The sequence below is a fragment of the Capra hircus genome, chromosome 22, assembly GCF_001704415.2.
Source record: "Capra hircus breed San Clemente chromosome 22, ASM170441v1, whole genome shotgun sequence".
Classification (NCBI taxonomy): domain Eukaryota; kingdom Metazoa; phylum Chordata; class Mammalia; order Artiodactyla; family Bovidae; genus Capra; species Capra hircus.
In genome coordinates this window covers 27106803-27133123 of record NC_030829.1, presented here as the reverse complement: position 1 = coordinate 27133123, position 26321 = coordinate 27106803, and the positions used below count along the sequence as shown (strand labels likewise).

The following is a 26321-nucleotide window of genomic DNA, read 5'->3' as shown; positions in this document are numbered from 1 at the left end:
TTCCATGGACAGATGAACCTGGCAGGCTACAGTTCAAGGGGTCACAAAGAGTCAGACATGACTGAGCAGAAACACACGCACATATACACACGAGACACAGGAAAAGATACACATGGTAAGAGGTATAGTATTAGTCTTACTGGACACTGAACTCCTTGCAGAGGAACTCAGGATCTTCTCAAGGCAAAAGGATTTTGAATTGCTGACAGTAGCAAAACACAATGTTAAAAAAAAAAAAATCCATGATTAAAACATTACTAACAAAGAATTCATAATCAAGAAAGACAGGGAAATATAATAATGAAATTGAGATCACCTCCTAAAATTTATGCTGTGTAACTATTATTATTCATTAGGAGACATAACTATTTTGATGGGTGAGAAAATTATAATATGTATAGTTATATACCTTATCATTAATATCTCCTCTGCTAGGAGATTCAAGTCTCAATGAGTTGTCATGGGGGAAAACTTATCTAAAAATCCCGGGTTGAGGAAGACATTTTATTAATAAGTTATCTACTGAAAAATCTGGAGCTATAGATTTTTAGGAAACATTTTCAGTGTACACATTAAAACAAATTTAATAATATGAGAAGTTAGTCACCATTAAAAAATGTGAACTTGATAAAGTCATAATCAAGATACTATGGATAAAAAAGATATGCTAAAGAAATGAACATTGCCTATTGACATTAAACTATTAACATATTAGTGTTTTTGAGAAGAAAGGGATACAAATTTAGTGTGAAAGTGACAGACAGCATTGTTAACCATAATCTGCACATATAAGAAAGAAAAACTGATCAATGTTCACAGTAGGAAATTTTTATCAATAGTTTTACCAAATCAAATAACTGAAGTGATAAAATAATACATTTTATAAAATACTATCCTTTGAGATTTTGAAATAAAACATTCTTAAGTATGATTTATAAGCAAATATAAATTTTTAAAAAGATATAATCAACTCTTGAATAGCATATTATTTCCTCTATCACAGAAAAATTAGGGCAGAAAATTCACAAAACCAAAAAAATAATGTGTTTTGCAAATCAAATCATTTTAAAACTGACAAACAAGGGATTATTTACCAAACTAGAATAATAAAGATATGTACAGTGAAGAATTATATGCTTATAAAAGCTATTTTGATTTTCAAAGCCATAATTCCAAATTGAACAAAAATAAATGAAAGGTGGAAGAAGAGAAAAATCCTCCAAAAGAGATCATTACTCTGAAAATTACAGGATTTCAGGTATGATTTTAAAGACATTTTTCAACATCTGCAAAACAGAATCACAGCAGTATAATGGATGAGCATTAAACCAGAACTCAATTAAATAGATGCTCCTGTAGAAGAAGAAATTATAGAATATTTTTAGCATGCTGCAGCAAGGAAATACAACAGCCTAAAAATTATAGTACACGATACACTATGAAACCCCATACACATATAATAGTGCCTTATCCTAAATTAAATGAGTTCAATTCCAGTCTTTTCACAAGCCATTTGGTTTTCACTTTAAATACACCACCCAAGCAGCTGCTTCCTTCACCAGGCAACACTTTCTTTTGCAGACAAACCATAACAGTTCTACTATAGACAGGAAATTGCTTTCTGAGTCCTTCAGAAGAAGTGATTAAAAAAAAAAAAAAATCCCAACAGAGCAGCAATAAAGGAACTCTCCTACAGTGACCAAAGAGGGCAAGTAAAACAAAACAACGGGCAGATGATTCCTAAGCAAGCACTTCTCTGAGGTTCAAGGAAATAAAACTGATCTAACCAGAGAAATATCCAATCTACTCCTACCATAATGGTACTGTATGAACAGAAACAAATTCATATGAAAGAATGCCAGTTAATCCAATGGCCAAATGGGCTGATGATATTGCCAGCTTTGAGAAATTTCCAAGTTTCCGGGATACTGCATTCTGACAAGACAGGATTTCATATGCGTATGTACATATATTACACCATATATATATATATATGTATATATGTATATAGAGCATCTATATAATGAATATATTGCATTTAATTTGAAAGCAATTTGAATCAGCTTCATTTAAAGTTAAGCAGCATTTTTTCTTTGATCCTTACCATGATGTAATCAACATGCTTTGCATTCAAAAATATTTATAGCAAGTTAAAATGCTATTGCTACTCAAGCAAAATCTTGGGTCTAGAAGTTTTCCATGACAGATAATGGACAAAAAAGGGAAGGGGACTAAAGCCCAACCAAGGCTTAATATAAAAGATTTAAATTATTTTTTAAAGAAATGTAATAAAAACTAAATTGTATATATAATTAGAGATTAGAAATCTTTTAGATGCTCACACATGAGATATATTTTCATCATTATCAAAGAGTCTAACTTAATGAATTTTATATAACATCCAGTGATTGGCCCATGCTGATGAGACGACTCTATTTCAATAGTAACATGTCTGACGGAAATATTCTATTTGAATTCATACAATTAACTGGTCAAATTTTTTAATGATGGCATTAACCAAAACTAACTGGATAAGACAAACCACAGCTGAGAAAAAAAGCAAAAAAAAAAAAAAAAAAAAGAAAGAAAAATATATTAACCATCAACTGGATTTCCAAGAATGCTACTAAATTTCAATACAGGAGGAGAGAAGTACCTAGACCTTCCAGAGTAACAACCTGTGGTTATAGCAAACAAGAGTCACTTCCAATAGTCAGCCTCTACATGACAGACGAGTCTCCTTGAGACCATAGATTCTGGAGGAATTTAACATTATTGTTCAAACTGTGAATCATTTTATAGAAACAGTTTATAAGCCTATTATTTGGTTCTTAGTTTCAACAAGACTCCTTGGAAGGGAGAAATGCAAGGGGATTCTAAGAACCCTTGTAGTACCCTGAGATTTGGAGAGTTCTCCACAAAAAAAGAAGAGGTGAAAGATATTCCATCCAAACTCTCAGTTGTTTAAAAATCCCGAAGTTAGAATCTTTGCCTGGAAAGGAAAACTAGGTTCATTCTCTTCAGCTTAACTTCTAAACTTAGAATTATACAACAGAAGAAGGAGAGTCTTTTAGGGGCTAAATTCTTCCTTACAAATAAAGCAATTAAAGCCCAGGGTGGTCAAGTGACTCCCACATAGTGGCTGAGCCAGAACTAGAATCAAGATCTTCCACATCTAATCTTGAATTAATTCTATTCTATCACATTGTTTGATTACTATAGTATCTGAAATATTTCATTTTAACCCTGCTGCATGACTTTCAACCTTTTCAGCCTACTAATGACACATTTCTACCACTGACCTCAGAAACTTAATGATGTATAGAAACCAACACAATATTATAAAGCAATGATCCTCCAATTAAAAATAAATTAAAAACTAAAGTGAATTAACACAGAAAAATAAAAATAAAGAGGTGACTCAAAAATTCATCAATGGAATATTAGGAAATATTACATGAATCTGACAAAGGACTTCTTATATCTAGTATGTATAAATAATTCATAAAACTTAGTAAGGCAAATAACCCAATTAGAATATGAGCAAAGGCTATAAATAGACCTTTTCCCAAACCAGAGAAATGGCTAATAAATACACGAAAGCAGGTTTGAATCACTAGTCTTCAGGGAGATGAACATCAAAACCACTGCAAGATATGACTTCATACCCACTAGGACCATTGTAATCCAAAGGACAATTATAACACATGTTGGCTAGCTTGGGGAAAATTGGAACCTTCATACACTGCTAATGGGACCGTTATGTGCTGCAGTGACTTTGTGAAATAGTATGGCACGTCTCCTTCAGGTGAAATATAGAGGTATCATATAGTGTAGTGATTTCAGTCTTAGTTACAAATACAATAGAAATGAAAACTGTCTACAAGAAAACTTGTACATAAATGTTTACAGCAGCATTAGGTATACTATCCCTAAAGTGAACACAACCCTAATGACCATCAACTACTGAAACGATAAACAGCAAGTGGTATATCCACATAAGGAATACTATTTGGCAACAGAAAGGAATGAACGACTGATGTATTTTACAATATAGATGAAGCTCCAAGACATTATACCAGATAGAAAGAGTCAATGAAAAATGAGCATATATAGTATTACTCCATTTATACAAAATGTTCAAAACAGGGAAATCCATGGAGATAGAAAGTAGACGAGGGATTTCCAGTAGGAGGACCCTTGGGAGGAAATGGAGAATGGCTGCTAAAAGGTACAGTTTCTTTGGGGGATTATAAAAATGTTCTAAGATTGACTGTGCCGGTGGTGAACATGTATATCACACACAACACATGAATGCAATCATATATTTTAAAACTCTGTGAATATACTGTAATTCACTGAATTACAGTCTTTAAATGGGAAATTATATGGTAATGTGAATTATATCTCAATGAAACAGTTATACAATAATATCAACTAAATCTGTCCATTGTCTCAACTCAAAACACCCCTAGCTATTGACAGAACCATCCCGGCATATACCGTGTCTGTGTAAGAACTGTACAAAGCTCCCTCTTCTGGACAAGAAAATAAGTCACCTTGTCCTCCATGCAGATCCAGCCAAATCAAGGGCAGCCTGTCTCAGTGGAAAAGGAAGGCTTAGTTAGACTTCATCAAAGTGCCTCTGGGCAAGGCCTGGCCTGAACAAACATGCATGACAATCAGGCTGAAAGACTGCTCTATTATTATCACACCAGATGGAAGAGATAGTTTTCAAGTTACTTACAGAAGATGCCATAAATTTGTTATTGCTGTTCAGTCGCTCAGTAGAGTCTGACTCATTGTGACCCCATGGACTGCAACACACCAGGCTTTCCTGTACTTTAGCATCTCCCAGAGCTGGCTCAAACTACGTCCACTGAGTCGACGAGGCCATCCAGCCATCCTGTTCTCTGTCGTCCCTTCTCCTCCTGCCTTCAATCTTTCCCAGCATCAAGGTTTTTTCTAATGAGTCAGCTCTTGCAATCAGGTAGCCAAAATATTGGAGTTTCAGCTTCAGCGTCAGTCTTTCCAATGAATATTAAGGACTGATCTCCTTTAGGATTGACTGGTTGGATCTCCTTCAGTCCTAGGGACTCTCAAGAGTCTCCTCCAGCACCACAGTTCAAAAGCATGAATTCTTCAGCACTCAGCCTTCTTTGTGGTCCAACTCTCACATCCACACATGACTACTGGAAAAAACACAGCCTTGACTATATGGACCTTTATTGGCAAAGTAATGTTTCTGCTTTATAATATGCTCTCTAGGTTGGTCATAGCTTTTCTTCCAAGCAGCAAGCATCTTTTGATTTCATGGCTGCAGTTACCATCTGCAGTGATTTGGGAGACCAAGAAAATAAACTCTGTCATTGTTTCCATTGTTTCCCCACCTGTTTTCCATGACATGGCACTGGATGCCATGATCTTCATTTTTTAAATGTTGAGTTGTAACCTAGGTTTTTCACTCTCCTCTTTCAATATCATAGAGAGAACTTTTTAGTTCCTCCTTGCTTTCTGCCTTAAAAGTGGAGTCATCTGCATATCTGAGGTTATTGGTATTTCTCCCAGCAATCTTGATTCCAGCTTGTATTTCATCGACCCTCATATTTTGCATGATGTACTCTACATCAGTTCAGTTCAGTTCAGTCTCCCAGTCGTGTCTGACTCTTTGAGACCCCATGAACCACAGCATGCCAGGCCTCCCTGTCCATCACCAACTCCCAGAGTCCACCCAAAATGATGTCCATTGAGTCGGTGATGCCATCCAATCATCTTATCCTCTGTCGTTCCCTTCTCCTCCCACCCTCAATCTCTGCCAGCATCAGGGTCTTTTCAAATGAGTCAACTCTTCGCATGAGGTGGCCAAATTATTGGAGTTTCATCTTCAACATCAGTCCTTCCAATGAACATCCAGGACTGGTCTCCTTTAGGATGGACTGGTTGGATCTCCTTGCAGTCCAAGGGACTCTCGAGAGTCTTCTCCAACACCACAGTTCCAAAGCATCAATTCTTCGGCATTCAGCTTTCTTCATAGTCCAACTCTCACATCTCTATATGACTACTGGAAAAACCATAGCCTTGATTAGATGAACCTGTGTTGGCAAAGTAATGTCTCTGCTTTTTAATATGCTGTCTAGGTTGGTCATAACTTTCCTTCCAAGGAGTAACTGCCTTTTAATTCCATGGCTGCAGTCACCATCTGCAGTGATTTTGGAGCCCCAAAAAATAAAGTCAGCCACTTTCCCCATCTATTTGCCACGAAGTGATGGGAATGGATGCCGTGATCTTGTTTTTTTGAATTCTGAACTTTAAGCCAACTTTTTCACTCTCCTCTTTCATTTTCATCAAGAGGCTTTTAGTTCTTCTTCAATTTCTGCCATAAGGGTGGTGTCATCTGCATATCTGAGGTTATTGATATTTCTCCCGACAATCTTGATTCCAGCTTGTGCTTCCTCCAGCTCAATATTTCTCATGATGTACTCTGCATGTAAGTTAATTAAGCAGGGTAACAATATACAGCCTTGACATACTCTTTTTCCTTCTGGGAACCAGTCTGTTTTTCCATGTACAGTTCTAACTGTTGCTTCCTGACCTGCATATAGGTTTCTCAAGAGGCAGGTATGGTGGTGTGGCATTCCCATCTCCTTCAGAATTTTTCGCAGTTTATTGTGATCCACATAGTCAAAGGCTTTGGCATAGTCAATAAAGCAGAAATAGATGTTTTTCTGGAACTCTCTTGATTTTTTTGATGATCCAGCGGATGTTGGCAATTTGATCTCTGGTTCCTCTATCTTTTCTAAAACCAGCTTGAACATCTGGAAGTTCATGGTTCATGTATTGCTGAAGCCTGGCTTAGAGAATTTTGAGCATTACTTTACTAGTGTGAGAAGAATGCAATTGTGCGGTAGTCTGAGCATTCTTTGGCATTGCCTTTCTTTGGGATTGGAATGAAAGCTAACCTTTTCCAGTCCTGTGGCCCCTGCTGAGTTGTCCAAATTTGCTAGCACATTGAGTGTAGCACTTTCACGGCATCATCTTTTAGGATTTGACATAGCTCAACTGGAATTTCATCACCTCCACTAACTTTGTTCATAGTGATGCTTTCTAAGGCCCACTTGACTTTTCATTCCAGGATGTCTGGCTCTAGATGAATGGGAGTGATCACACCATTGTGATTATCTTGGTCATGAAGATCTTTTTTGTACAGTTCTTCTGTGTAATCTTGCCACCTCTTCTTAATATCTTCTGTTTCTGTTAGGTCCATACCATTTCTGTCCTTTATTGAGCCCATCTTTGCATAAAATGTTCCCTTGGTATCTCTAATTTTCTTGAAGTGATTAGTCTTTCCCTTTCTATTGTTTTCCTCTATTTCTTTGCATTGATTGCCAAGGAAGGATTTCTTATATCTACTTGTTATTCTTTGGAACTCTGCATTCAAATGGGCATATCTTTCCTTTTCACTTCTCTTCTTTTCACAGCTATTCGTAAGGCCTCCTCAGACAGCCATTTTGCTTTTTTGCATTTCTTTTTCTTGGGGATGGTCTTGATTCCTGTCTCCTGCACAATGTCATGAACCTCCATCCATAGTTCATCAGGCACTCTGTCTATCAGACCTGGTCCCTTAAGTCCATTTCTTATGTCCACTGTATTGTCATAAGGGATTTGATTTAGGTCACACCTGAATGTTCTAATGGTTTTCCCTACCTTCTTCAATTTAAGTCTAAATTTGGCAATAAGGAGTTCATGATCTGAGCCATAGTCAGCTCCCAGTCTTGTTTTTGCTGACTGTATAGAGATTTTCCATCTTTGGCTGCAAAGAATATAATCAATCTGATTTTGGTGTTGACCATCTGATGATGTCCATGTGTACAGTCTTCTCTTGTGTTGCTGGAAGAGGGTTAAATATGCAGGGTGACAATATACAGCCTTTACATACTCTTTCCCCAATTGTACCAGTCCATTGTTCCATGTCTGATTTTAACTGTTGCTTCTTGACCTGCATACAGGTTTCTCAGGAGGCAAATAAAGTTGCCTGGTATTCGCATCTCTTAAGAATTTTCCAGTTGTGATCCATGCAGTCAAAAGCTTTAGCATAGTCAATGAAGCAGAAGTAGATGCTTTTGTGGAACTGTCTCACTTTTTCTAGCATCCTAAGGATGTTGGAAATTTGATATCTTGTTCCTATGCCATTTCTAAACCCAGCTCGAACATCTTGAAGTTCTCGGTTCATGTACTATTGAAGCCCAGCTTGGAGAATTTTGAGCATTACTTTGCTAGTGTCTGCTGCTCCTGCAGTTTATTCACTTCAGTCGTGTCCGACACTGTGCGACTCCATGGACAGCAGCCTTTCAGGCTCCTCCGTCCATGGGATTTTCCAGGCAAGAATACTGGAGTGGGTTGCCACTGCTAGTGTGTGAGATGAGTGCAATTGTGCAGTATGTTGAACATTCTCTGGCATTTCCTTTCTTTGGGACTGGAATGAAAACTGACCTTTTCCAGTCCTGTGGCCACTGCTGAGTGTTCCACATTTGCTGGCATCTTGAGTGCAGCACTTTAACAGCATCATATTTTAGATTTGAAATAGCTCAGCTGGAATTCCATCACCTCCACTAGCTTTGGTAATAGTGATACTTCCTCAGGCCCATTTGACTTCACACTCCAGGATATCTGGCTCTAGGTGAGTGATCACACCATCATGATTATCTGGGTCATGAAGATCTTTTTTTATCTAGTTCTTCTGTGTATTCTTGCCACCTCTTCTTAACATCTTCTGCTTCTGTTAGGCCCATACTATTTCTGTCCTTTATCAAGCCCATCTTTGCATGCAATATTTCCTTGGTATCTCTAATTGTCTTGAAGAGATCTCTAGTCGTTCCTATTTTATTGTTTTCATCTATTTCTTTGCAGTGATCAGTTAGGAAGGCTTTCTTATGCCTCCTTGCTATTCTTTGAAACTCTGCATTCAAATGGGTGTATCTTTCCCTTTCTCCTTTGCCTTTTGCTTCTCTTCTCAGCTATTTGTAAGCCCTCCTCAGACAACCGTTTTGCCTTTTTGCATTCTTTTTCTTTGGGAGGGTTTTGATCACTGTGTCTTGTACAATATTACAAACCTCTGTGCATAGTTCTTCAAGAACTCTATCAGGGCTAATCCCTTGACTCTACTTGTCACTTCTACTGTATAATCATCAGAGATCTGATTTAGGTCATACCTGAATGACCTCTTAGTTTTCCCTACTTTCATCAATTTAAGTCTGAATTTTGCAATAAGGTATTCATGATGTGAGCTATAGTCAAATTAATATGTTTAACAACAAACACATGATTTCCCTGGAGACCTCCTCCTACCACCCAAAATATCCTGGTCCTCTAATGTCACTGATCTTGGTGAAGTGTACCTCCAACCACTCAAGTCTATGAGAAAAATATTCCATAGCCCCACATCCAATCTCTTACCAAGTTATATAATTTTTATCTCAAACCTTCTAAATGCAAGGTCTCCTTCAATACTCATAGGCTGTGTAAATATAGGTAATCATTTCCTGAGTCTGTAGATTTGCATTCTTGACACCCTTTGATCTAATTGCTACAAAACAGCCAGCCATTTGATCTTTATACATCAAAACATGTCATCTTGTTTATTGGCCTCTAAAGTGCTTGGAAAAGGACAACTTACATAGACAAGAACGATCCAGTCTATGAATACGTCTGTCCAATCATCTCATGTCATTTTCCCCTTCACCGGTTACACTGAATTGATCTTCATTCAAATCTACATCATACTAAGCTCTTTCTGACCTCATGTTCTTTAAGGCTAACAAATGAAGACTGAAGTATAGAACTTTAAGTACCAAAGACAGATTATGGGGAAAGGTGAGGCAACTGTTTTCCTTTAGAGTATCAAAGTTGGTACATATTTTGTATTCATTTGATGCAATTCTATTCTCCATTAGATCCTCAGTTCCAGGAAAATAAGATTCATTCCAGAATGCCTGATCACTTGTAAAATATCTAATAATAGCAAATACTCAATAAATGCTCACTGAATAGACAAATGAACTTTAGCCATGGCATATATGTAACCTGTTCTGTGGCTCACTCTTACTATTACAAACTTTTCAGTGAAAACACCTTATCTACAACTGGGAAGCTATCTATCATAAGTCAGTTGATTGAATCATAAATCATGCCATTCTCATGCAACAAAGATTTCAGTGATGAAGATTCCAAGTCCAACTCAACCTCAGTGGTACAGATAATGCTACAATGCAATATTCCAACACAAAAGAATGTTCTGGGATGAAAATTCATATCAACATGCTTTTAGGATAAAATGGATTGGGAAACATTCTGATTAAATCAAGAATGTTCATCAGATATGTCCCACCTGCTCCATTTCACTCATTCTCACATTGTTATTCAGTCACACAGTCGTGTTCGACTCTTTGCGACCCCATGGACTGCAGCACACCAGGTCTCCCTGCCCCTCACCATCTCCTGGAGTTTGCCCCAGTTCATGGCCATTGCATCAGTGATGCCATCCATCCATCTTGTCCCCTGATGCCCTCTGCTCCTTCTGCCCTCAGTCTTTCCTAGCATCAGGAACTTTTCCAGTGAGTTGGCTGTTCACATCAGTTGACCAAAATACTGGATCTTCAGCTTCAGCATAAGTCCTTCAAACGAGTATTCAGAGTTGATTCCCTTTAAGATTGACAGGTTCGATCTCTTTGCTGTGCAAGGGACTCTCAGGAGTCTTCTCCAGCATCACAGTTTGAAGGCATCAGTTCTTTGGCGCTCTACCTTCCCAGCTCTCAACCTTCCCAGCTCTCACAACCATACATGACCACTGGATAGACTACGGCCTGGATTATGTGGACCTTTGTCAGCAGATTAAAGTCTCTGCTTTTCAACACACTGTCTAGGTTTGTGATAGCTTTCCTGTGTTGGTGGTATAGGGGTAAACATTTTCACATTAAGCTCCTCAAAAACAAGAGAGCTGAATTGTAAACACAGCAAACCCAGTGGAAACTTAGGTTAGGACACTTGTCAGTGCAATCTTCCAACTAGCTTTGGCCCCAAAATGTAGAGATGAAATAATATTTTCAAAAATGTCCTAAGATATTATCAGTTATTTTATAAACTGAAACCTTTTTATGATTCAAAGGCAAACAACAAATATATTCCATTTACATGAAAAAGCATAAAACAGACTGAGAAGTACTGAAAAAACACTGACTTTTACAGAATCTTAGTTTTAAAACTCACAACCTTCCTGTGTGACTAGGTTGCAATATATTGTGTTTGACTAAAACATTTTGCTTTTCAAACTCACAGAGAATGAACATACTACTGATAAAGTTACAGCCTTCTGTTTGAAATTTAACTTGTTGTTAAACCATCAGAGCAAAGTAGCTTTGAACTTCATCAAAGTCTTTATGTTCAAAGATGAAATTTATTTTTTTAGCTTCACTTTTAGTTACAAGAAATAGCACTGCCTGTAACTCACAGCAAACTAAGCTCCTACTAATTATAACAGAACAATTTTAGCTAATTAGTCTTTAGTAATTTTTCTTTTCAGATACAGCCAGCCACTCTGGGATTCATCCCTCAAAATTTCTGCACTTCTTTAATCTTTCTTCAAATTTACTTTTCTAAGTTTCTATGTGTTTTTAAAGAGGAAGAAGTAACCTTTTGTAGCGGGAATATGGTCAATTTATGTTTTATACAAAGACTGCAAATGGACAGCAGCTAAAAGGGAATAAAAAAGGAAAAAAGAAGCTTTGGGCTGAAGAAATGAGCTCTTAGATATCTTCTTAAGAGACAGAGGTAAGAACATTTCATAATCCGATGTAACATTTTTTATGTGATGAGAGCATCTGTTCTCAACATCTAGGTTGGAAGTCATTAACGACAACCCCTGGGCTATATTTGACTTTCACTTGTCTGCTGCAGATAGGGTTGACCCATGCAATATTTTCATAAAAATTAAACTTAGTCTTTAATACGTAAAAGGTCAAAACACTGTATGTAAATAATGGATTCTGGGTTATTCTAAAAAGTGATCAGCTTTGGTAACTGTATGGTCAGGCTATTCTCCTGCTCTCTGTACAGACCCAGCTCAACCAGTGCCTGATTCTCCTATATCCTCCTGACTGACATCTCTGGCCCAGGCCCCAACTAGAGATTGCACTTATCAAAGAAGTGGTGAGGGGTTTGCTCTTACGCTAGTCTCCCTGGTGACCAAAAAGCCAACCTGGCATCAATTTCCCCTATAACTGGCAATCTCCTCTTCTCCCCAGGAGTAAAGACTTCCACCAAGTCCTGCTTGCCTTCTGAAGCACATTGTGGGTATCACTCCAGGACTTTGCTTCAGACATGTCAGATCCCCCATTCAGTAAACTACTAATGTCTCTGTCACTGACTCCAGGCTCTTCCTTGGGTCTTGAATCTGGGCAAGCATAGGATTTGTAGACCTGTGGGCTGCAGCCCAACAGTAACACTGTTTCTGCATTTCTCACTCATTATTTCACTCATTAATTCACTCATGAAATCATGAATAATTCACTCATTATTTTATTCATTATTTCACTCATGAATAGCAAATGATTGAAATTCTGATCGCTTTTCAGAATAACCCAGAATCCATTATTTACAAAAGACTGGATGGCTGCACAGTGAGCACCCCCTATAGGAAGAGCACGTCATGGTCTCTGGTCCATTCCAGATCTCACTATCCTTAGTGCTTACGCAAAGATGGCTTCACACACATATGGACACCTTATCTTTGACAAAGGAGGCAAGAATATACAATGGAGTAAAGACAATCTCTTTAACAAGTGGTGCTGGGAAAACTGGTCAACCACTTGTAAAAGAATGAAACTAGATCACTTTCTAACACCGCACACAAAAATAAACTCAAAATGGATTAAAGATCTAAATGTAAGATCAGAAACTGTAAAACTCCTAGAGGAGAACATAGGCAAAACACTCTCAGACATAAATCACAGCAGGATCCTCTATGATCCACCTCCCAGAATTCTGGAAATAAAAGCAAAAATAAACAAATGGGATCTAATTAAAATTAAAAGCTTCTGCACAACAAAGGAAACTATAAGCAAGGTGAAAAGACAGCCTTTGGAATGGGAGAAAATAATAGCAAATGAAGCAACTGACAAACAACTAATCTCAAAAATATACAAGCAACTTATGCAGCTCAATTCCAGAAATATAAACGACCCAATCAAAAAATGGGCCAAAGAACTAAATAGACATTTCTCCAAAGAAGACATACGGATGGCTAACAAACACATGAAAAGATGCTCAACATCACTCATTATCAGAGAAATGCAAATCAAAACCACAATGAGGTACCACTTCACACCAGTCAGAATGGCTGTGATCCAAAAATCTGCAAGCAATAAATGCTGGAGAGGGTGTGGAGAAAAGGGAACCCTCCTACACTGTTGGTGGGAATGCAAACTAGTACAGCCACTATGGAGAACAGTGTGGAGATTCCTTAAAAAATTGCAAATAGAATTACCTTATGACCCAGCAATCCCACTGCTGGGCATACACACCGAGGAAACCAGAATTGAAAGAGACACATGTACCCCAATGTTCATCGCAGCACTGTTTATAATAGCTAGGACATGGAAACAACCTAGATGTCCATCAGCAGATGAATGGATAAGAAAGCTGTGGTACATATACACAATGGAGTATTACTCAGCCATTAAAAAGAATTCATTTGAATCAGTTCTGATGAGATGGATGAAACTGGAGCCGATTATACAGAGTGAAGTAAGCCAGAAAGAAAAACACCAATACAGTATACTAACACATATATATGGAATTTAGAAAGATGGCAATGACGACCCTGTATGCAAGACAGGAAAAAAGACACAGATGTGTATAACGGACTTTTGGACTCAGAGGGAGAGGAGAGGGTGGGATGATTTCGGAGAATGGCATTCTAACATGTATACTATCATGTAAGAATCGAATCGCCAGTCTATGTCTGACGCAGGATACAGCATGCTTGGGGCTGGTGCATGGGGATGCCCCACAGAGATGTTATAGGGAGGGAGATGGGAGGGGGGTTCATGTTTGGGAACACATGTAAGAATTAAAGATTTTAAAATAAAAAGATAAAAAACTAAAAAAAAATATTTCAATAATCTGAAAAAAAAAAAAGATGGCTTCACCCATGAACATTATCTTCCTAAGTAATCCAACTGAGTAGAAATATAAAGAAGCACAAAAAAATGGTAGGAGATCTTGAGTTCCAAAAATTGCTCTGCAATGCTCGTTAAAATAACACAAAAATTTAGCTGAATGTAAAGCCGAGCAAACAAAGTAAGCTGCAAAGCAGAGTGATTAATTCTAGAGCCTAGGCTGTGACAGCCAGGGCAGTGGGAAGGGGAGGGAATGGGAGATCAGTCTCAGCAATCTGATAGCGTAGGTTTAATTGCCCTTGCGGAAACAGGAGATGAGGAAGTCCTGGGCTTAGGGGCTGGATATTTGAAAAGGAGTCCTTTCGCACAAGGCTGGGTTTCCAAGGTAAAGAATATGCCTGTCAATGCAGGAGATGCAAGTTTGAAGCCTGGGTCAGGAAAACCTCCTTCAGGAGGAAACAGCAACCCTCACCAGGATTCTTGCCTGGTAAATTCCATGGACAGTGAAGCCTGGTGGGCTATAGCCCATGGGATTGCAGAGAACTGGACACAACTGAGCAACTGAACACACATGCACGCTTTAAGGGCTGCACTCATGCTTAAACCCACCCACAGACCTAGAGAGAAGGCTAGGGGCTTAATCTGGCCTTCATCTACTTTTTGGAGTGAGGTTGCAGTGAGGTAGGAGACTTGGAGGGAGCAGCTACTTCAATGAAGAATTTATGAGTAGGGGCATGTATCTCATATGATTCAGGGTTTCATATGCATTTTACATATAATAGACCCTCACTTGTGGATTTCATATTTGTGAATTCACCTGTTCCCTAAAATGTATTTGTAAAGCCTTAATCAGTATTTGTGCACTTTTGTGGTCACTCTCAGATATGCTCAAAGTGGTGAAAAATCCGAATCACTCCAGGTGCACGTTTCCAGCTGAGGTGCAAGGCAGCAATGCTCTCTGACTTGTTTCAGTGCTCTAACTGTAAAAAATGGTCCCTTTTTCTACACACTTGGTGCCTTTTTTTTTTTTTTTTTGGCATCTTTGTGCTTTCTGTTGACTCTGATGTTTAAATCAGAATTCAAGCATAACACTGAAATGTTATCTAATCTCAACCACAAGGAGGCCTTGCTGGCCTCATGGAGAAAAACCCATGTTAGGAAAGTTTTGTTCAGGCTTGAGTTACAGAGTTCCTGACCATGAGGTTAATGTTAGCAAACCAACAATATTTATTACATAAGATGCCTTTAAACAGAAACATCCATAAAACAAGGTTAGGTATTGAATGGTGGACGAAAACCATATGACCCAAGGTTTGCAGGAACCTGCCAACCCTACTTTTCCTAAAAGTGATGCTGTAGTATCTACAAATTCATTTTTACAGGTGACTGATAAGAAAAACTGACTATACATGGTAGGCCACATTGAGCCAATACACTAACACGATACAGTTTCCAGGTTGGTTATATCCTTGGTTCCTGGGGAAACCCACAAAAGCTGCTGGGTATGGACACTTCTTCAACCAAGGCTAAGAACAAACTCATGTTGACATGGGAGGGGGAAATTCTCCTAAAAATCAGATTCACATCAAACATTACAAAAATGGTAATATGTTCTACAAATGAGAGTGAACAGACCAACAAATCACAGGTTAACATCAATGGTATCCTGAGCTTGCAGAACAACACAACGAAAGAACACCTAAATAAACTTTAAACAATTGGAGTAATAAGAAAATGAAGATGGGTGTCAAATCCTCAGAAAAAAACAGGATGCTCTAAGGAGAGAACAGAAACATATGGAAAAGAATCAGACAGAAAGTTTAGACAAGAAAAACATAACCACTGAAATTAAAACTCAAAGGACAGTTTAATGAACTGAAGACAAGAACTAAGTAATTGGAGATAGAAAACATGAAAGACAGGTTACCAGACATGGAGAAATGAGAAATTTCAATATACATTTATAAAGGAAAACCAAAAGGAGTGAGGAGCAGACAAACACAACTGGAAGAGATAACAGCTATGAAACCATCAGTTACCATAAGACATGTATTTCAAGATCTGGGAATCATAACCTAGAATTGTCTAAATATGATAACAGCTTATCTTTGAACAGCATGCACTGTGTGCCAGGCACAGCTCCAGATGCTGAACAATATTGTAGCTCGTTTAACCCTCACACCTGATGAAGTAAATTCTACTGTTATCTTTGATTTACAGCTGAAAAGTTGGAAAAATAGGTTCAATATTTGTCCAAAGTTACATGGCCGTTAAGAGGAAGGATTTGAATCCATGCAGCCTGGCTCTAGTCTCTGCATCTTTAAAATTACATTTTATAGCAGAATTATTTTTGGAAGAATAAGGGCAAGTAACACACCCTCTGGGACCAAAAGAAAGAGAAGAAAAACAAAAGAGTACTGACCATCAATGGAAACTCACAAAACGAACTTCTAGAATATAAAAAAGGTCATAGATGCATGAATGAGAGTGCACAAAGGAAATGATAAATGTGGGTAAATCTTAAAACACACACACACACACACACACACACACACACACACACACACACACACACCCTGATGATATGAAACAAGAATAAGTCTCCTAGGGCAAACACACACATCTATACTTTCTCTCTTCCTCTGAGAGATTCCCCAAGTTCAGTTCAGTTCAGTCGCTCAGTCGTGTCTGACTCTTTGTGACCTCATGAATCGCAGGCTTAACTCTCTAAAGAGGGTAAAACATAGGATGACAACAGGTCACTAGGCAGATTTTATAGAGGATCTTGTGAGGAAACAGGTGGCTTAAGTAAATATATATGTACACACACTGGATGCTACAGTCTCTTAAGCCTCTTCTCCCATCAGGCTTCCAAATGCCAATGGAGCCTTTCATCATCCAAGGGGGCATTTGGACTGTCTCTCAATCAAGCATGCCAGTATAATAACTTTCAGAACATATGCTCCAGAACAATCACAGCTATCCTTCATCCTTTCTTGAGATACTTGAGGACACAGTGCTCTAAGATATTGAGCACCAAGAACAGGATTGTAGCTGAAGGAAGATCCTGGAAATACAGCCTTGCTCCTAATGTGCAGGAAAACCAAATCCAAACTGGAGCACCCAAACCTCCAAAAAAGGATTCCTCCAAGAAGGTAAAATAGAATACTGGACGCCTCTCAAAAATTTGAGAAGAGATTCAGAAAACTGTCCAAAATTTTGGCTGATGTAAGTATCTCTCTCTCTTTCTCTTTCTAGTTGCTAAGTCATGTCCAACTCTTGTGACCCTATGGACTATAGCCTGCCAGGCTCCCCGGTCCATAGGATTCTCCAAGGAAGAATACTGGAGTGGGTTGCCATTTCCTTCTCCAGACATAAATATCAGACTATAGAAAAATGGAAAATTAAAAAGTAAGATTACTAATTTGAAGGAAAATTATTATGCATGGAAGGAAAAGCAATCATAATTACAGTGTGCTATAAAAGTCAGCTCTGAATATCATTTACAAATTCAGAGTAATATAAACACTGAATATTGACCTAATTCAAATTCTGACCCAATAAACGCCTGTAATAAAATGCCCTGAATTAATGCATATTCAAATGTTAACCACTGGAAACTGGAGGCAGGTGAAATGTTTATTCTCTGTGGAGGTTTGAATGGGGATTGGATTGAAGAATGGGCTTGTCATCACTCTATCCAATCAAAGTACAGTGAATGGAATATAGTGTGGATTTCCCTATTTTTAATTTTTGTGTTTTTGTACAAGCTGTGCATTTAAAAATGCTGTTATTTTCATAAACCTCATTGAAAGGCAACCTTACATTTCTGTGGTGGCAAGGTGGTAGTATGAAAGTGTTAAAGCTTCAGTTACCAAATTTGATGGCCAAAAGTAATACTTAAAATTGAAAAATCAAGAGGTAGCAAATAAGCAAACTATTTCAAAACATGAAGTACATAAGAACCAATCAAAAAGTTGAAAGTTGTTCCCTCTAGGAAAGGAGAAATAAAAAGGATATGAGCAGAAGTCTGACATTTTTCTTGAAAACAAACAAGAAACTCCCAAACTATGTAGAAGTTTGCATAGGCTTACATTATTTCAGATATAAAAGAAAAACTAGAAAATAAAAGGAACAGTAGCAGTAATATCTAATTAACGGTATTAAAAATTTTAACTAAACTACTGGACAACAATAATATTAATATAACATCCAGGAGGAGGGAAATACAGTTTAAAATATTGGAAATTTTTCTATTGTTGGAGACAGTAAGTTTAGAATTTGTTAAATATCCTTAGTAAATTTTCTAGGGTGATTACTATAAGAAAATAAGTAGAGTATATAACATTGTTACATTGATGTTACTGAAGGAAAAATAAATTCTCAATCAGTCCAAGGAAAGAACACAAATATTAACATTTCTGTATTAATATGTTAATATTTAAACTATAAGGCAAATGCCTTATTAGAGATAAGTGGGTCACCACTTATCTATAAAATGCTTTATTAGAGATAGTGGGTCATCTCATACTGACCAAAAATATACTCGTTCTAAACTTTCATACATCAATAATTTATTAATTACAAAAAGCAAAATAAACAGAAATATCAGGATCAACAGAAATCTACCATCACCGTGAGAGAAACTGATAGATTAATTAGATAAAGCATCATTAATGATATATATGATTTGAACACAATTGCCAACTTTAATTCAAAGAACATAAGGAAGACACCTCTCTTGTCAATAGGCCACTAGGTTAGAAATCAGTAACCAAAGATGGCTAGAAAAATTCCATATGTTTGGAACTTTTAAAACACACATCTGACAATTCATGGATCCAAGAGAAAGTAATAATGAAATCATAAAATTTATAGATAGTGTGAAAAGTGTTAGTTGCTCAGTCATGTCCAACTCTTTGCAACCCCAGAGACTGTAGCTCCCCAGGCACCTCTGCTCATGGCAAGATTACTGGAGTGGGCTGCCATTCCCTTCTCCAGGGGATCCTTCTATGCCAGGGGTTGAATCCAGGTTTCACACGTTGTAGGCAGATTCTTTGCTGTCTGAGCCACCAGGAAAGCTGTAACACTGAACCACTAAATATGCTACAAGTCAGGACACTGGTTTACAGCTGAAGCTGTGCTTCTGAGAAAGCTTAAAGTCATACATATTTAAATAAGAACAGAAGAAAGGTAGGAATGTAAGACGTTAGCTACACAATTTAAGGGATTAAGAAAAGAACAGTCAAATAATCCAAGAAGTTGGAAAGAACAGTAAACATATGAGTGAAATGTATGAAATACAGTATAAAAATTCAAAAGCAAGGAATAACATTAAATTCTGAAAGGTAAGATACTAAAATAATACTTACAATGAAATAGGGAATGTATCTATTGATAAAGCACAGACAAGAAGATTGAGAAGATGCTTCGAAACAACTTTTGGACAATTCATTAGAGAACAAAAACCAAATGGATATAATTCCTAGAAGAAAAAACACAACATACCACAAAGAAGGAGATAGTATGGTTGGTCCTACAACTATTCAAATGATTTAATCAATAGTTAAAATATTTCCTGAATGAGAACTCCAGGCCCAGATAGTCTTATTTGTATGTTTTACTTCTTATTCAAGAAGTAGATAATTCCAATATTTTTCAAAATCTTATAGGGAATATAAAATAAGAAGTAATCCTCATTCATTTATAGAGACAAATGACTTTGATACTAAAGCCAAAAAAGTATAGTATGAGAGAAGGAAAGAAAATCTCCTATATTGATATATGTGCAAAATACTAAATAAAATACTTACAGATAATAACATCCAAGTATTAAAAAGCATAAAAGCCAATCTGAAACTATCCCAGGACTAGAAGGTTGGTTAATACTAAAAATGGTTCACTGTATTAACAGGTTAAAGGAGAAAAACAGAATGACTATCTCAGTAAATGTAGGAAAAGCATTTACAATAATAAAGAATTCCTGATTAAAAACTAACAGAGAAGAACTGCCTTAACTTGATAAAGAGTATCTGTGAAATCTAGAGTAACCATCATACCAAATGGTGAAATGTTAACCTTATTCACTCTTGAAAATCAAGAGCAAGACAGGGATATTCACGCTCAAAATACCTATCCAACACTGTACTAGGTGAGAGAAAGTGCACTCATATACAAGCTATAGAAGGAGCCAAAAACTCACACTATCACTATTTTCAAATAATACGATTTTCCAGACACAAAATTCCAAAAAAGCCAGAGACATGACCACACATTGCTTTCAGCTGGTTAAGAATGGCCATCAACTGAGCTGGTAGAGTTGATTTCCCCTCTGAAATAAAATACACAAGTAAATCTAGCTCACAAGATATACAAAACCAATTCTAGGTAATTAAAGACTTCAATGCAAAGAGGAGAATATTAAACTTTTATAAGTACATTTAAGAAAATGTTTTTACCATTTCAGGGTAAGGAAGAAAAAACATTTAAACAACTCATGAGAGAACATGAGCAATAAAAAAAAAATATCAACACTTTAATGTAAGATTAAGAACATCTGCTCATCATTTGACAGCATCAAGGAAAAGTAAAAAACCTAGCCACTAAAACGGAGAAACATATATAACTGGCGAAGGATTAATCCAGAATATACAAAGAACTCTTAAGTTTAAAAACAAAAAGACTACCCTACAGTAAAAAAGTATTTAAATAACAGAAACATAAAAGTGGTCAACAAATATCTTAAAATGAACTTAATTTCACTGTAATTATAGAAATGCAAATTAAAACCAAAATTACATTTTAATTTAAAAATAAAAATGCAAACTGAAAAGTGAAATACAATTTTGTATTCAATATTCACACAATTTAAAATATAGAACAATAACAAATGTTGACAAATATCAACAGATATTTACAAATATGCTGATGTGAAAAGCAGTATAGATGTAAGAATGCTGCTTGATGTCATTACATAAAAGTTTAGAAATGAAGAAGGTAAAAATCTTATCTGTTGCTTAAAAAACACATACATATTTATTCAAACAATAAAAAAAACATATAACTCAGAACAGTGACCACCTATTCAGAGGGAGCTTAAGAGAGAAGGAAATGTCATCAAGGTGAGTTACCAGGTAAGTTTAATTGCACTCTGAATTTTTAAAATCTTAAGTGGTAGCTACACAGGCATTCTTTATACTTTTCTCCATACCATTTGCATGTCTAATATAATTCATGATTAAAATGTATTGCACCTTGAAATAGGTAAAATGAAAACATTTTAACGAAGACTAACAGGAAATTCAAGAGTAAGAGAAGTAAAACTAATTGTCAACAAAGAAGTCTTGGATTTACTGTCCTAACATTTTGTGGTTGGAATTAAAATTCTGTCAAAAACACCTGGAAACATATTTTAAAAGCTTCAAAAATCATAAACATGCAACATAACAGCAAATCACTAAGAAAATGTCTACAATTCAAACACTGCATTACTTCATGTATTTTTCCCCTCTCTAAATTCTGTGCTTATTCCACAAAGAATCTGTTAAAAGGAATAAAGAATGCTTAGATAAAGCAGGCTGCTTAAACTATGAATGAGCTTTTCACCTTCATTTCATTATAAATACTATTTTTAAGCATCTGGAACACTAAGATAAAATTTCATTGCATTTTCATCAGTGTTAAAAGTGGTGCATTGAAGATAATGTTATTTATTCATTTCTCCACAAAGAACATTTGGAATATATTTTTCCATGGCTGACAGAAACAAAGAAGTATTACTAAGTTTGCAAACAGAGAACAATTAGAACATTTTTCAACAACAACACTTCATTAATTGTTTACCTGTGAAAAAACCAGTTACGGCTCCCCTGGAGTCATGAGCACCTAAAAAGATATACTTGGAGAAATACAAGTCTCCTTATTAACCCCTTCTTTCAGTGAATGTATTACATCCCTTCAAGGCCTCCAAGTGAAAGCAATGCTTTCTAATTCCTTGTAATTTGGAACTCTGATGTATTAAATATTCTCCACTTTTTGCCACCTTCTTTGGCTTCTTTACCAGAAACCTGTATCTCAGCCTGTACCTTAGGCTGAGAATTTAAAATGAAAAAAAAAATCATTTTTATCTTCTTAGCTCAATCAGACATCAGGCTAAGAATACCCAATATTGCTCTTCATAACTTCCAAAAACCACATGTGAAACCATCAAAAAAATTACAAAGCAAACAAGACTAAAGAATATCACTATATTTCAAAAACCACAAGAGCAATCACATGCCAAGCATATGAGCAAATAAAACTTATGAGGCAGATGAGGATAAACTGCAGGGAAACCCAAGGAACTAAATGATACATTCTGGGTTTTCTTTATGAAAGAGAAATCCCAACAGAAGTAGGAAGGTATTCTGTACCTTACTCCCCACACTTATCCTGACGGGATGCACCCAAAAGAGAAACTCAAGGAGAGTAGTACCAAGTCAAAAATAGAAAAACTTGGTTGGAGAAGCAATCCACTCCATGTGCTCTTGCTTCCTTGTAAGCTATTCTGGGTTTGACAAGAATGAAAGGCCCCATCATTCTTTACCAGGCCCATTTCTCATGAATATGTTTTCAGAGAGCAACCAGGAGGGATAAGACAAGCTCTCCCTCTAGGAAAAGCAGACTTACTTACTGCTTGCTATAAAAGAGGTGGATTCCCTAATCTCAATGCTCCTCCTAGAATGCAGAATCCATCCTGGCTAAATCCTATCATCTCTGTGGGACCTGGGGGCAAGGGGAATTGAAGCATGGAGCTTGCTATGTGGTGAATAATAAACCTCTTCGTTACTGATCCAGGAAATCATGTCTTCTGGTAGCATCCATAGAAGAGCAACAGGCTAGCTTATTAGCTTCTAAGTGGGGTAAAATAAAATCCCAGACTCAAAAACTTTATCCCACTTTATCCCACTTTGCCTATAAATTACTGGCCATGAAGTAGGGACAGACTGCAAGAGGCATGATATACTTTCAGAAGTATTTCCAAACAAGTTACATTCTCCAGGAAGTATAGACTGAGGAAAAACTTTTCAGGTAATGATACTTTTTCAGATATTGGAAGAACAGACTAAGGAAAAACTTGTAAGTTAATGACACTTTTTCAGATATTAGAAAATTATAGCATGCAGTAAAAATATACTCCAGTATTTCTATATGTATTAAGAAATATACTTAACTATGTGAAAGTCACTCAGTGTCTGACTCTTTTGTGACCCAAGGGACAGTCCATGGAATCCTCCAGGACAGAATACTGGAGTGGGTAGCTGTTCCTTTCTCAAGGGAATCTACCCAACCCAGGGATTGGACCCAGGTCTCCCACAATGCAGGCTGATTCTTTACCAGCTGAGCCACCAGGGAAGCCCCCAAATACTGGAGTGGATAGGCTATTCCTTCTCCAGCAGATCTTCCTAACCCAGGAAGCAAATGGGGGTCTCCTGCATTGCAGGCGGACTCTTTACCAGCTGAACTACCAAGGAAACCCCTACTTAAATACAGTTAGAAGAAATAATGTATTTTGTGAAAGACTCCTGGCAATACAAAATTAAGACTGGAAACTGCACCTTCCCCTGTAGATCAGAGAAGTACATCTGACCTCTGCAAATTCAGGGTAATCAACTGACATGTGTGTATAAAGGCTGACTTTGGACAAAATTTGCTTTTTAACCTACTAAAAGTTTTAAGCATAAAAAAGGGAGGGCCAAATGGAAGTAGGAAGAAAGACTGCCTCTAAGAGCCAAAATGGCATTTTAGAAGACTGACTATATCTTCAGAATAATACAAGCAAACAGATGTGTCTCCAACTAATCAGAAACAGAAATTCATAGGAAAGAACAACCTGATATAAAAACTATTTCAAGAAATAAGACAAAAATAATCCCTTTCTACCCTTTTAAGAATATAAATAAACATACAACTAATAGAGACACGAAAATTTCCTAAATTCTTTGTGGGATGTGTAAGTATAACAAAATAAACTTTCAAGTTCTAAGCAAAGCAAATTAAGAGATCTAAACCAAGCTACACGCTGGAAAATTATATATGTGTGTGTGTGTGTGTGTGTGTGTATGTGTGTGTACGTATATACACATATTCTATGCTATGTTTAATCACTCAGTGTTCAACTATTTGCAACCCCATGGGCTACAGCCCGCCAGGCTCCTCTGTACATGGGGATTCTCCAGGCAAGATCACTGGAGTGGGTTGCCATGCCCTCCTCCAGGGGATCTTCCCAACCCAGGGATCAAACCCAGGTCTCCCACATTGCAGGTGGATTCTCTACTGACTAAGCCACCAGGGAAGCTGAAGATACTGGAGTGGGTAGCCTATCCCTTTTTCAGGGGATTTTCCTGACCCAAGAATTGAACCAGGGTCTCCTGCAAACTATCAAAATACCCAGGGAAGATACAGGTTAAAAATATATATATATATTCAAAGACAAAAAAAAAGAAAATGAAAGAAGTGAAAGAGCAAGAAGTATGAAAAAAAGAACACAGAGAATATAATGGCCGGAATAAAACCAACCACTGCTATTATAAAAACAGCAGGCAAAAGAATAAGCCATGCATTAAATGACACATCATCAATTTACTAATGGCTTGTGGCAGTGGGGAAAGACTACTACCACATTATTAGAACATCTGCATTCTAATTTTGGAATAACTGAGGTGTAAAGAACTAAGAGAAATCTTAGAACCAAGGTAATGATGATATGCATTATATACGAAACATGACAAAAACAAAGGAAGACAGACTGGTAAACAGAAAGAAAAAAGGAGAAAATGGTCTAAATATACATCAGGAAGACAAAGACTGAATTAGGTCTCTGGTCTCAATTCTAAATTCCCAGCTAAAGAGCATGTGACCCCCTCAGGATGGGACATAGGTTCACCCTGGTCCAATTAACATGGTACAGACTTTGTCTCCAGAGCCAGACCTCATGGGGGTTGCACTGAAGGTCATCGTGAGCTGGGCAAAACTGCAATGGAGGTCAAAGATATGTTACATTCTTTTCTTTCTCACTGTCTTTGTTCCTTTATATTTTCAGAGTTGTTAGATGTAATTCTCTAATTTCAACGTTCTGCCAGAGCAAAGGTCGTGACTGACAATTTGGTCATACTCTTTTTAGTTCTAACATAGTACAAAGCACAGAGTAACTAATGAGTAAACACATCCTTAACTAGATTCTTTTTCCTCCCTTAAACAGAATCCTTACAAAATAGTCAAACAGAAAACAAACATGCACACATAACATCCACATTCTCACACACACACACACACACACACACACACACACTTTAAACTCTGCTTTGTACAGTAAAGAGAGATAAAAAACACTGAATTAATTTCTCAGCCTATTTCTTTAATTAATAAAAATCCTCATACTGTTTCTGAAATCCAAAATGACCACACAAAGTCAGTTATATATTTTTAACTGTCGGATTTGTTACATGTGTAAACATACACTTACAGGCAAACTGGAGCTTAGCTTCTCTGCTGACAATTGTCCCGACTGAATTTGTAGCAAAGCATTGATAATTTCCTGTATCCCAATTTCTGTTGGGGTTCATAACCACCAGATTTCCTCTGATCAGCTTATAACGATACTCCATACTCAAATCAATATCGCTTCCATTCAGCTGCCATCTGTAAAACAAATGTCCAGGATTTCTCCCTTAGTATAATTTTTTAAAAAAACAACCTACATTATAGAATCTACTTTAAACATCAGCTCTCTTATAAATAAAAGGGGACAAATATATCATTCAATTGTTATCTAACTGGAAATCAAAGATGTCCCAGCTTCTTTAAAAAAAAAAAAAAACAGAAACAAAAGGTTGAATTATAGCAGAAAGCACAATAGAGTAGTGTCTAAAAGCTGAAAGTTTTCAAGATTTTCTGAAGAGGTGAAAATAATTTAGTTTGTTCACTAGGGGGAAAATTAGTCTAGGTCTGCATAGGCAAAGATGAAGTAGAAAGTTGAGGTAATTATCTCATACACTTCAGGCCAGTCTCACGCTGCTGATGAAGGAGGGGGAAGCACATTTCTTTGATTTATCCAGACTGACTGAGCACATTTAATAAATTAATTGGGTAAGTGTTCAACTATCCATTTCA

General features: G+C 36.9%; 1 protein-coding gene across 1 annotated transcript in view; it reads right to left on the bottom strand.

Annotated features, from left to right (window-relative positions):
* CNTN3 (contactin 3) overlaps positions 1–26321 on the bottom strand; it is a 293100-nt gene that overhangs the window by 221192 nt on the left and 45587 nt on the right. Inside the window, exon 3 of the mRNA XM_018038478.1 lies at positions 25675–25850. Coding sequence (XP_017893967.1) covers positions 25675–25850 — 176 coding nt within the window. The remainder of the gene's footprint in view (positions 1–25674; positions 25851–26321) is intronic.